General features: G+C 42.1%; 1 protein-coding gene across 1 annotated transcript in view; it reads right to left on the bottom strand.

The window, feature by feature from the left end:
- Window positions 1-12,118, bottom strand: part of TMTC1 (transmembrane O-mannosyltransferase targeting cadherins 1) — a gene marked incomplete at both ends in the record, with an annotated part of 148,431 nt that overhangs the window by 18,080 nt on the left and 118,233 nt on the right. Inside the window, one exon of the mRNA XM_084278677.1 lies at window positions 3,726-3,869. Within this exon, the coding sequence (XP_084134803.1) occupies window positions 3,726-3,869 (144 nt within the window). The remainder of the gene's footprint in view (window positions 1-3,725; window positions 3,870-12,118) is intronic.

The raw sequence follows: 12,118 nt of genomic DNA on the forward strand, positions 1-12,118 counted from the left end.
ATAGAGAGGAACACTCATCTACAGGGAATAACAAGAGGCAGATTCCCATGTGGGAATAGCAATCCCATCCTTCCAAAATCCAGGAGTTCCACTTTCTCAGTACTCTAGGGGAGGTGAAATCTAATATCCACCATTGGATTTCCATGCTATGAGCAAGGGGTATAAGGAACTCAACAGAATTCAGTGGGGAATTCCCCATACCAGATAGTTTAGTTATGTGTCCCAGTGCAAGTATTGCTGTTACTGGATGTGCTTTATTATCTTGCAGATCTGGCTCCTCCTGATCTGCACCATATACTGAAGCCTCTGTAAAGAAGACAGAAAAAGCCTTTATGTTTTGATCATTTATCCTCTCTCTGCCATATGTTTTAAGATAAAACACTCTTCATAACACCCTACAGGACAGCCAGAAAACAATATCTGCCTGTAATATTCTGTAGATTTTAATCTATAACCTAGATTACAGTAGCATTTACTCTCTACAGAACACTGAACACTGGGTGCCCTATATACCTATATATGAAAGGATAATTCGAAAACCCAAGTAGAAAACATGAGCAAAGACAAAGCTGTAGGACTGAAAAGCCTGAAATCTCTGTCTTATTCCCATCTGGTCTTTTCACAAGTCACCTCATGCTCTAGCATGGCTGATGCTCTCTACAAAGTTCATGGATGATCCAGCAAAGGTCCTGGCAAAGGGATTTGGGCTAAATGTTTTAGGGGAGACATTCATAAAGGATCTGCCATATATCATCTGCTTTATGTATGTGCTAATCCCTCTCCCATGTACTCTACTTATTTCTGAGCAGCTTTTTTTGAAGTTGAACAGGGAGATGAGGACACCCAATTTCCATTATAATTAAGGCTACTGGATGTCCAGATGCAGTGGGTTGTTTTGGAAACCCAAAAATGCTTAGAAAATGGGAGAAAAATGTGTGTGGGAAAAGGGTAGGTGGAACTGGAGTACCTTCTTTTGATGAGTTTAGCACAAGTATCACACACCTTTAACATACTGCAACACACGTCAACCGAGAAGGATGCAAAGTGCATATGATCCAACAGGACACACAGTATCTTAACTATCAAATCAGGAAAAACATGACATACTGCACACAAAACAAACAGCAATTTGAAGAGATTACCCCACATTTCTCCTTTGTGCTTTACCAGTGCAACAAATCCAGTTTCTACCCATCTGCTGGGTTATAAGAGTGCATCAACAGGCCCGACTAAAGAGTTACTGATGCAGAATATCCTCATACTGCCTCTGGCTTACAACCTTTTGTATTAATATTTTATATTTTTAAAAAAATCAGAGAGAATAGTAACTAAGGCAAACATGATGGATTAAAAGGACAATATGTATTTTTAAACAGCATTGCCACCTATGATTAATTTCAATCAACCAAATCTGATGAATAATAAAAACCTTCCATTTCTCTTGTAATAAGCCTGTCTTTACCATTTTCCTTTACTGTGAGTATTTCCAGTAAAGCCCCCACTTCTTATTTAAGAATTACTCAGCCACCATATTCTAATGCCAAACCATCAGGTTCATTTGTAATATTACTCTGATAATTTCTTTGCTACCAAATGGACCATGCAGAACTTAAGCAATCCACTTACTATCTGTCAGATAAACTCAAAGTAGCATTTCAGAACCAGAGAGATTGAGTATGCTTTGATGATACACTGACACCTTACATCCAGTCCAACACTAAAGCCCAATCTGCTCTAAGAGACTTACCAGAGACCTATTACCAGAAAAATCGGTACAGTTTATATCAGCAAAAATGTACTTTACTGCTACAATTTTGTGAGAAAATAACACCCTACCCTCAGAAAAACAAGTGGGTTTTTTTCTGGTGCAAAGTAGTAATGCAGGAGTAGGTATGTTTTACTTTTTTTAATTGACACCCTTAGCAGATCTTACCATACTGTGGTGGTTTGACCATGGCTGGAGGCCAGATACCCACCAAAGTCACTCTATCACTCCCCTTTTCAGCTGGACAGGGAAGAAAATATATATTGAGGGGCTGAGGAGCCGAAATAAGGACAGGGAGAGATCATTCTGCAATTAGTGTCACGGGTAAAACAGACTAAACATGGAATAAAGGAAAGAAAACTCTCTAATTTATTACACTGCAGTGCACACCCAGTGATACCAGAGTCGGATAATGAGAAGTGCTACCAGATCTTAAAACACCTCCCCCCACCCCTCCCTTCTTAGCAGACTTCACTTTAGTCATGATTTTGCTCACTTCTCCACAAAGATGGTGGGGGTGTATATAATGGGGGTTTCAGTCAGTTGCTCATGAGTTGTTTTCCTCCTGAGTGGGGATGGGGGGCATTCTTCACACCTTTCCCCTGCTCCAGCGTGGGGTCCCACCCATGGGAGACAGTCCTCCATGAACTTAAACAATGTGAGTCCTTTCCCATGGGGCTTCATCTCTTCACTAGCTGCCCCAGCGCGGGTCACTCCTAGGGGTGCAGTCATAGAATCATAAAATGTCTCTCAGGCCCAGACGGCTCCAGCCTGGTTCCCCATGGAGTCACAAGCCCCACCCCCAGCAAACCTGCTCCAGCATGGGTGTCTCTCTGTCTCTCTCCACAGGCTGCAGATGTGTTGCCAGGGCCTTGCTCCAACATGGGTCACAGTGTTGTCCATATGTCTCCAACTGCTCTAGCGTGGGGCCTCTCCACAGGCTGCAGGTGGGATGTCTGCTCCCCATCATCTTCCATGGGCTGCAGGGGAATCTTTGTCTCTGGCACCTGCAGCGCCTCTTCCCCCAAACCCCTGCTTCTTCACTGACCTTGGTGTCTGCATAGTTTCTTACAAGCAGCCGCTTGCATTTTTTTCTTCTTAAACATGATTCCCAGAGGCACTCTGACCATCGCTGATGGGCTCGGCCTTGGTCAGCGGCAGGTCCGGCCTTGAGCTCAGCTGGTGTTTGCTCTCTCAGGCCTGCAGAGAGCTTCTGGCTGCTTCTTGCAGAAGCCAGCCCTGCAGCATCCCCTCCTCTACCATAACCCAGCCACACAAAATCACAACACATACTGACAAAGCTTCTTTTGCAGATCTAAGTTCAGTCTTTAGATATGGTTAGTCAAAATCCTTTGCCTGATCATGATCCTTTGCTATTCTCCTTGCTGGAGGCTGACACTGAAATTATGAGGTGATTAACTTATTTTTTTGCTCAGCAAAGTAACTGTATAGGGTTGTAAAACAGCTTTCTGCTCACACTCTCTGAATGGTCTGAACCTTCTTCTGCTCTGAGATTTTTTGAGTTAGCTGCTGATGCCTAAATTAGGCATCAACCTTCCATACAGCTAATGAGAAGTGGACACTTGCAGAGACGGATTTATTAGATTTGCATCAAAGGCCTGCCTTTGAAAAACATGGCTTGCTCCACTGTAAAGGTTACACCTCTCCACTGAGATGGGAGCCTCAGGTGATTAGTTGGGTTTAGGCATTTTGTATTTTGATGCCTAATTTGGAACAAGTGAATTCCCTCCAGCTGAAACACAACTCTAAACAGCACGTAAGTGATGTGGCAGACAGCGTAAGCATATCCAAACCAAAACTCACCTTTATTCTGGCACACTAGGCTGGTACTAAGTAAATAGTAAAGCCATTCCTTCACTAGTTGTTAGAAAAAACTACTTTGGTGATGTGTGCAGAAAGAATGTGAATTTCTTTGGTGCCAGTTAAATGTTCAACTTACTTGAGCAGGTTGCCAAGATTGAAGAGAGCTCGGTTGTGATGAGGATTTAACTGAAGGGCCCGTTTGTAATAGTCCTTTGCCTCCACCACATCTTTGGTCAACGTCCCCAAGTTGTTGAGAGCACTTGCATGACGAGGATATAGTCTAGGAAAAATGAAATATCACATTACAGGCACTCATTAATTGACAAATAAAGCTGAGGACACCAATGTTGCCACCGGTGCTGTTCAGCACTTGGTCAAGAGGAGGATGTCAGCTAGGAAACACTTTTCCCTTCATTTGCTGCAGGTTCTGATGGGATCCTGAGGAACATTTTCAACTCCCAAAGAGGTTACAAATCAGATCTTCTTTTACAGTTCCTGTATGCCTCCAGGGCAATAGGGAACACTGAATAGCTTTGAAAGTCTATTTTACCCTCCCAAGCAAAAGGCAAAGTGACTAAAGCAACTTGAATGGTTTTATTCAAAATGTTTTTCAAACAAGCAAGAACTTTGTCAAAAATATGTTTCCAATGGAAATATGTTTTGACATATACAGACACCAACACAACACTGATAAAATTGATCTGTTTTGCCTTTTTAAAATCCAGTTTTCACACTAAGAGTTACAATAAAATGCAAAAGGAAAGTTGAAATCACACATTGAGCATTTTTTTCTGGATACAGACGGCTTCCATTTGCATTTTTCTACCACTTCGTTCTGTTCTCCTTTTAAATGATCTGTTGATCTTTACAACTACGTGTTTCAGTTATAACACTACAAATTTGGCCCAGTGCATCTCTGTTAAAATTCCCCATGAATTAAGAAGCATGTCACGGTCCATTCAGCTGCTTAAGTTCTCACAGTTGTGCTCCTATGTTAATATTTTCGTTTGTAGGTCTTTCATCAGGAAACTCCAGGTGTGAAAGTGATCCAGGACAAGACTTAGCACCAAAGACCCTCGATGGCATAGATAGGTGAAAACTGACATATGTTGATGAAATTAACCTATGATGGCAGTCCAAACAGGTCACAGGCAAGCTGGAACATCAGCTGTGTGAGAAGGTCTGATGATCTGGTATGAAACGGCCCACAGGTGCTTGCCCACTGAACTCCTCCAGATGATCACTTTATTTGTGATAGGGAGGAAGTGGTTTAAGGTAGTAAAGGCTTTGGTTTGAGAGCACCTAGTCACAAATCCCGCTGCCATTTGGGTTTTCTATTTTGGATGAGGACAAGTCATCTGACATTTCTTTGCCGTAGGTCCTTGATCATGGAAAAATAATGTGGACAATGGTATTAAAAGTAGTTGGCTATGACAGCCCAGGGTACAGCATAAGGAGAGGCATTTAAAGGAAGAAAGGATTAAGACTCTATAACATGGTCTGACTCTAAAGTTTGCAACTGGTTTTAATCTAAAACTTTCTATGGTGAGGTTTTTTTTGCCTGGAGTTTTTCATTATGTCAGTTTAGCCTTGGGATTTTCAGTACTTAAGAACCATGAATAATTTAGTATTTTATACACTGCTGCAACATTTGTATCAGTCACATTTTCACTCTACAGCACATAAGTGATTTTGGCAAGGTCTTACTTGGGGTAAACCTGTAAGGGAACTCTGGGAGAAATGGACATGCACCAGTAACAAACTAAGGATGCTTCCTACAACGAAGCAAGAGAGGAGTCCAAAGTCCTTTTCCACCTAACACCAAGCCTAGCAGACAAGGACTGCAAAGCCACATAGTCAAGAAGAGATCATTCAAGGATGCTGCTACATATGTTTTTTAAAACTTAGCCTATTATAATGACAAAAGATAAATGCACTGACCACCGCTCATAGTAACTAAAGACTGTGCTCTGTCAACATCCCTCCATATGAATAAGCATCTCCCAGAGGTAACCACTTCTCTTGCTGCAAGCCCTCAGCTGCATTACCCTGTGTCTGCATTCCCTCATGCTATCTGCATTCACTGCTTAAATGGTTTTTGTAGAGTTCCCCCAATTGATCTTGTTGCAGAGGAGCAAAAAAGTAGGAAAATTCATGGTGAGGCTACAGTTTGCATAGAAATAGTACCACTCTCACTCACGAATGGGTTTTGGGATGTGAGAGACAGTCTGCACTGTCTCTCACATCAGCACTGTCCTCTGCATCAGCAAAGGACAGGACAGTGATGAGGATATAGAGTTGAGTCTTGACCTTAGCCCTAAAATCCACTGGTAATCAAAGCTAAGCCTCCCTAGCTGAGGCAGGGTAGAAGAAATGCAGTCCACAGCAACAGCAGGGGAGTGATGGAAAGGACCAGGCTTGTTTGCTCTTCAGCACTTGGGATACAGGTCTGCATGATACCTTGAACAGGATTTTAAGCAAAGAACGTCCTATATACTTTAGGGCAAATGACCAATGGCTCAGCCTTCTTTCCCATTTCTTCCATGGGATTTTGACATTGGTTTGGACCAACAAAAAAAGGACTGGGAGTTACATTTTGGAGGGTTTTTTCCCAGTTTTCTGTGATAAAAACTGTGCACTACTTCTGTCACTACTCACACATAAAAACAGCTCTAGTATCTGACATGAAGTCACTTGAGTTATGAGTGAACAAAAATATTTCAGGCAATTCTTGGGAAAGTCAGAAACAGATTAACATTTTACAGCCCTAAACCTGATGTTTTTTCTCTCAAATCTTTAGAAATTAATTCTGTTGTTGGCCTCTAGTTGCTCCCATGACATTTTAGGCCCAGGAGATTTGCTTGCACCAATCTGAAGAGGAATGAAAACTCAAGATTAAAAAAAGAGAACTGATTTCACCTTTAAATTGCACAGCTCTGACCAGCAGCTCCATAAATACATTTCTGAGCTCAGCACTAAAACTTCTTAACAGCAAATCACAGGATGCAAGCACGTCTCTCATGTATCCTGGGCTCTACTTCTTGTGTTTTACATTTATTCTCTGCATCTCATTGCCCTTTCCAAGAAATATAAGTGAAAAACCAGAAACCCCAGCTAGCACAAATTGTCAGCTTAAACCCTCTTAGCATCTGGCCCAAAGAACTTTCGACATATGAAATTTTACATAGCTGAACAAATGTTAGGAGAAAAATCTGAGCCCAGCAAGATAAGGCAGTGCTGTTGGGCTTTGCTCTTAGGGTTCAGTTCTTTCCAGTTTTATTTGGAGTAGTTCTTTATTATGGCAGGAGAGCAAGATGCCACTCAACAAAGTTCAGCAGAGAGCATGGCCACTATCCCCCAGAGGATACAAACTTACTGAATACTTGCAGGTGAATTTATGCCAGTTGGCCTCACAGCTACAGAAGGGAACCAGATCCTTTTTTATTTATTAATGCGGATGTTCACTAAAGGACTAATGGATTTATTCAAACTCCCCTCTGTTCATGTACACCCACTGCTGTCAGTATCAGCTTCCTGGGGATAAAAGCAGAGTAGAAAAAAGCTTTGTGGGTGGATAAACAAAACAGCATAAAACTTGACCACAGGTGACTAATTAAAGCAACATTTACTCAAGAACTCTCAAAATGTTTCAGCAAAACCTGACGATAGACCATTGGCAAACTGGTTTGCTATGTGCTGTATGTGATCTATTGTTCTAATGAATGAAGGCACATATACTTCCCCACCCCCTCTCACCCCCCATTTTTATGTTACTGAGAGGTTTGTGTCATTTTTTGGGACTTTTGGAATTGGTCCCAATGATTCCAGATGTTTGCTTTGCTTATTTGGACCGTAAGCTCTCTGATATAAAGATTATCTCATCCCCCACATGTATTTATTTGTTGGAAGAGTCACACATTACCAGGACAACAGGGTCTCCAGTTAACCTGGAGTCTCTTCATGCCACTACAATGATAATACTCAGAAGCCAGACCCTGTTTTACAAATAGTCAGGACACTCTGAGACACAAGCAAACAGTTGTTGGAACAAAAATACCTTGTTTTGCACCTTCTCCTAAGAAACAAAGACTTCTATCTGGACACACACGGAGCTTTATTTTCCTTGCCACCACCATTGATAATGGTAACAGTCTGTAGGCAATATCCTTCTTGCTATGCATCTGATTAGGTAGAAACTCCTCCAGGCTTCACCTAATCAAATGCAAGTGCTGCATTATTTATGAAAGAAAGCTGAATTTCATTACACTTATTCTACAAGAAGCAGGTCATGTAAAAAAATCAATTTCTCCTTTCTTTTAGAAATCAGAACAATTTTCTTTTAAAACCTATATTCACAGGTAATTATAACAGAAGTCTTGAAACAGCAAAATTACTTTAAAAAAAAAAGAATCCAACCGATAAAAGTATATTTCAAATCAGAGTGGGATTTCATTTCTAAAGAGAAGACAAGTGGGATGTTTCCTTGTTGCAGAATGAATTATTCAAATGATTCTTCCAGTGCTGTATCTGCAATTGTCAGAATAAATTTAACTATTCAGGTACACACTGCACAAGAACTCATGTTAGCATTTATGCCCGCTTCTTTTAGGCTAGCAAAATCCCCTCCAATACCACTGAACAAAAGCCTTATTGACTTGCACTGTCAAGAGATTTCCAGTTTCACAAGAAGATATGAGGCATAAAAGGTATCTGTCATCAAAACGCTGATGGCCATTTATTTTGCTTTTTAATTTAATGCTGTTACTACCTGAAACAAATATTGGTTAAGAAAAAAAATGGAAGGAGTTTGTTTGGCAACGTATCTGAACTACAGTTCTACAAAACTGAGAAAGGGAGGGAATTTGTTGTCATGACTACAACCTATAACCCACCAAGAATTTTAATTCTTTTAATTCAGATTGAGAGAGACCACTTAAAACAACTGGCAAGCTCCGCTCACAGTCCTGACTTTCAAGGGCGCTGGTCTGGTGCCAGAAGTATTCAGAGAGCAAAAGGCTGACAACTCCCCAGTTGCTCTTTAGTGTGTTATAAGTGGGGTTTGTACAGCCATTGCTGTGCAGATCAGAGAGCAACAGGGGATGGGGACAAGCCAGCGCACAATTAGACAGGGAAACTACCAGGAGCAGCACAGAAAGGGCTGCAACACTGCCTTTCAGGGGTCTAGGAAGCCCCCTGCAGCCACCACATGATAAAGGGGTTATTGAAAGCAATCCAGAGCCACCTCTCAGAACTGAGATAGCCCTGAGATGTCACACATCAGGGTGACTCTCCCTGATGCCCCACCCCAGTGCCCACCCATGACTCTTCCCAGTCCCTCATCATCTTTCCAAGCATTGACAATAACCCTGTCAAAAGCACATTCCCAGTGACAAGAGACAGAAGTCTTCAAAGCCATAATAAAAGCTGTAAGCAACACCAGCCACCATTAACACAAATGCCATGCCAACGGCAGCAGCAGAAGGAAAAAAACCTGCCTCCATCTTCTTGCACAACATTTGAAGGGTCTCCAAGTGCATTCATTTCTGTTAGAGAGAAAAATCAGCAACTGGCGCAGCTGGGGAGATCTAGCATGCCTCTTTCCTGCTAATACATCTTTTGATTAAAGAATGCATTTAAACTTAGTACTTGCAGGGAATGCTCCACCTTTGAAGCAGCTATGATTAATTATCTCCGCTTCACTGCAGTAAGAAAACAGGCTGTGTTACCTCTCCCACAGTAAGAGCAGATGAGGGGTTGAAGAACCCTGGGACAGACTTCCTTCCCACCACTCCTCCATACCACAGGACACCTCCCTGCTACCCTCTCTAGGCCCTCCCTGTACCTACATGACCCTACTGCAATGCTCAGCATATACAATGCTCACTTCAGCCAGATTAAGTGCAAGGAGTGCCTTAATTACTTAAGCCAAATTATTGCTGGCAGCATAGCAATTTCTTTTTAAGGCACACTCCAACACATACCGTAATATTTTATTGGCATCATTTTACCAACAAAAGTAAGCATGCTACGTGAATAATGTTTAATCTGTGCCAAAATTTTATACTGCCCACATTATATTTACCCTGGTATACTATTTCAAGCCAATTTCCCAATTTTAATGTTACATCACCCTCATTTTCAGGCACCTAAGTTCTTAAAAAAAGTTCTTTGTCAGGTTGAATTAAAACTTGATGTAATTCTGAGAACAGTCATCATACAATCCTGCACTGGCAACAGCTAAGGCCACGGCCTCACAATAGCATGGCACCTTGCTGCAAGAGCTGCTCTACCTGATATAGACATGGGGAGGTCACAGAGCCAGATCCCATGTCCTTCTCAAAAAAGATATTCGATTTTCAGTATTTTAATCCCTTTTATAGAGGGAGAGATGATCCTGCACTATTAAGCAGCAGCTGGTTTTCTCTTGAAGAGTTTTAGTGCTTGCATCCATATTTCCTCAAAGGCAACACCCTTCAGCTTGGTAGAAGGCGTGTGGCAGGCTGGGATTTTTTATATTAAAAAAAAAAAAAAAGAAAAAGGAAACCCTGTTGAAAATCAGGCAAGTGAGAGATCTAATGCTTTGAGGTTTCCTTGAAAACATTAGGCATAATCTTCTTCAGCAAAAGTGTGACAAAGCAGTCAGACTCCTGGCTGTACACAGGATGGTGCTGTGTTGGGTATGACATCACACCCATTTCTATGTACTTGGCCATGAGGTAGTCCAGTTCAAAGCCTGATGCAAGGCTAGGAATAGGGCAAGTAAGTGATGCCATGTCAGAATGGTGCTAGAGGCTCTCAGCATCTCATAGTGGTTCTGTAGGTCCTGTTAGGGTCCACACTAGTGTTATACAGACCAACTCAGGTCCTGATGGAGGTCCTGATCAAGAAGCCAGTGGGAAAGATGCCTGGTCACCAGTGCCTACCACTATTTCAGACACCCACCCGGGGTGTTCTCGCCCTGCTGCAGATGAATGGTGAAGGGGATACCATGCAGATGCTTTGGGTACCCCAACCCACCTGAAATATCTTCTACATTCCAGTGAGCAGAAGTCACCACACATCAGCACTGAGCACCTACAACATGGACACTAAGAGATGGTGCTCATCTCTGCCACATTTCTGACTGTCTCTCAGGGTCTCCATGCCCCAACCCTAAAGCAACACTAATAAAACTTCCCTCCCTCATAGTATGGCATCTGCTCACAGCAAGAGCCCTCTGTGGTGATAACAATCTCCAGTTACTGTCTGCAGCTGGCACAGCAGGATCCTGATCTCAGCTGGGACCTCCAGAGGTCAACTCTGTACAAATAGTAAGTGCTGAATTGCACCCAGGGACTGGCAGAAGCCGGCAGGAACAACAACCCTCAGGCATCCTGCCACCAGAAAACCCTCTCACCAGGGTGAGTCCCCAAGGCTGACAGGCAGAGAGCACTGAGGAGAGCAGCGGTGCTGTACCCTCACATTGAGAGAGACCTCTCCAGGACAGAAATTTGAAAAAAAGAGAAGCTGAACAGATTTAATCTGTAAATTGACAAAAGCCCTATGAATTCTTTGAGCCTGGTATCCATTAAGGAAAAAAAAAACCCTAACCAAAGCATATCCAGAAGCATACTATTTAATAACAAACCTGTAGCACATTAAACAATATTACAGTTTATGAATTTTTATTACATTTTCAAACTTGAACAGGGGTAGAAGCTTAAGAATTAAGAGCTGAGGAGAAAAAAAGTATTTTAAGTCAAACAATGTCCCAGCTAAATATAAACAAAACCTTTCCTGATAAACTCACATGTTACCTCCAATGCTGAGGCAACACAAGATTATCACACCGAGCTACCTGCTTATGGTCTCACATAAAGAATTTATGCTGAATCCATGTAAGTCCTGAAAATCCCAGAAACCACTCAAGCCTTGCAAAGGACTAAAAATTCACTACACACCTGATTTACAGCACGAACAGTGCAGGCGTCCCCACAGAGCCCAGAGAAACTAAAGGGACACCACAGCAAACAGGAGACCGTTGGGTGAGTTCTTCAACCAAACCTTCACATGAGTGGGATGAAATAACAACCTGTATCTTGCCTAAACAGATGGGATGAAATCATGCCTGTCATCTCCCAGGATTCACAGATGCCATACTGTCATCCATGATCTCAGCTGCATCTGAGATACCTGGGAGTTGTCTTAGTCTTCAAAGTAAATCAGAGCAGCCCCATTCCAACATTGTGTAAATTGCTTGAAGGGGCCATTCAAGTGTCTGGGGATAAGCAGGGCACTGTGACTCCTGTTGCCAAACCCCTGACAGATGTGTGCTGGGAACTGATTGTTTTGCTGCCTCTTGGTAAGGATCAGTGAAGGTGAGTCTCTGATGATTTAGGACAGGAATAATCAGTACTACCTGGCCATTCTTTGAGGAAAAAATAGTCCAATTTTTTTTTTTTTTTGTTACAGACAAGGATGGTAGACTAGGAGAAAAGAAACAGCTACGGGAACAATGAATAATTAATTGTTGGGTTTGAAGTTCTTGCT

This window comes from Gallinula chloropus, assembly GCF_964237585.1.
Source record: "Gallinula chloropus genome assembly, chromosome: 1".
Taxonomy (NCBI): domain Eukaryota; kingdom Metazoa; phylum Chordata; class Aves; order Gruiformes; family Rallidae; genus Gallinula; species Gallinula chloropus.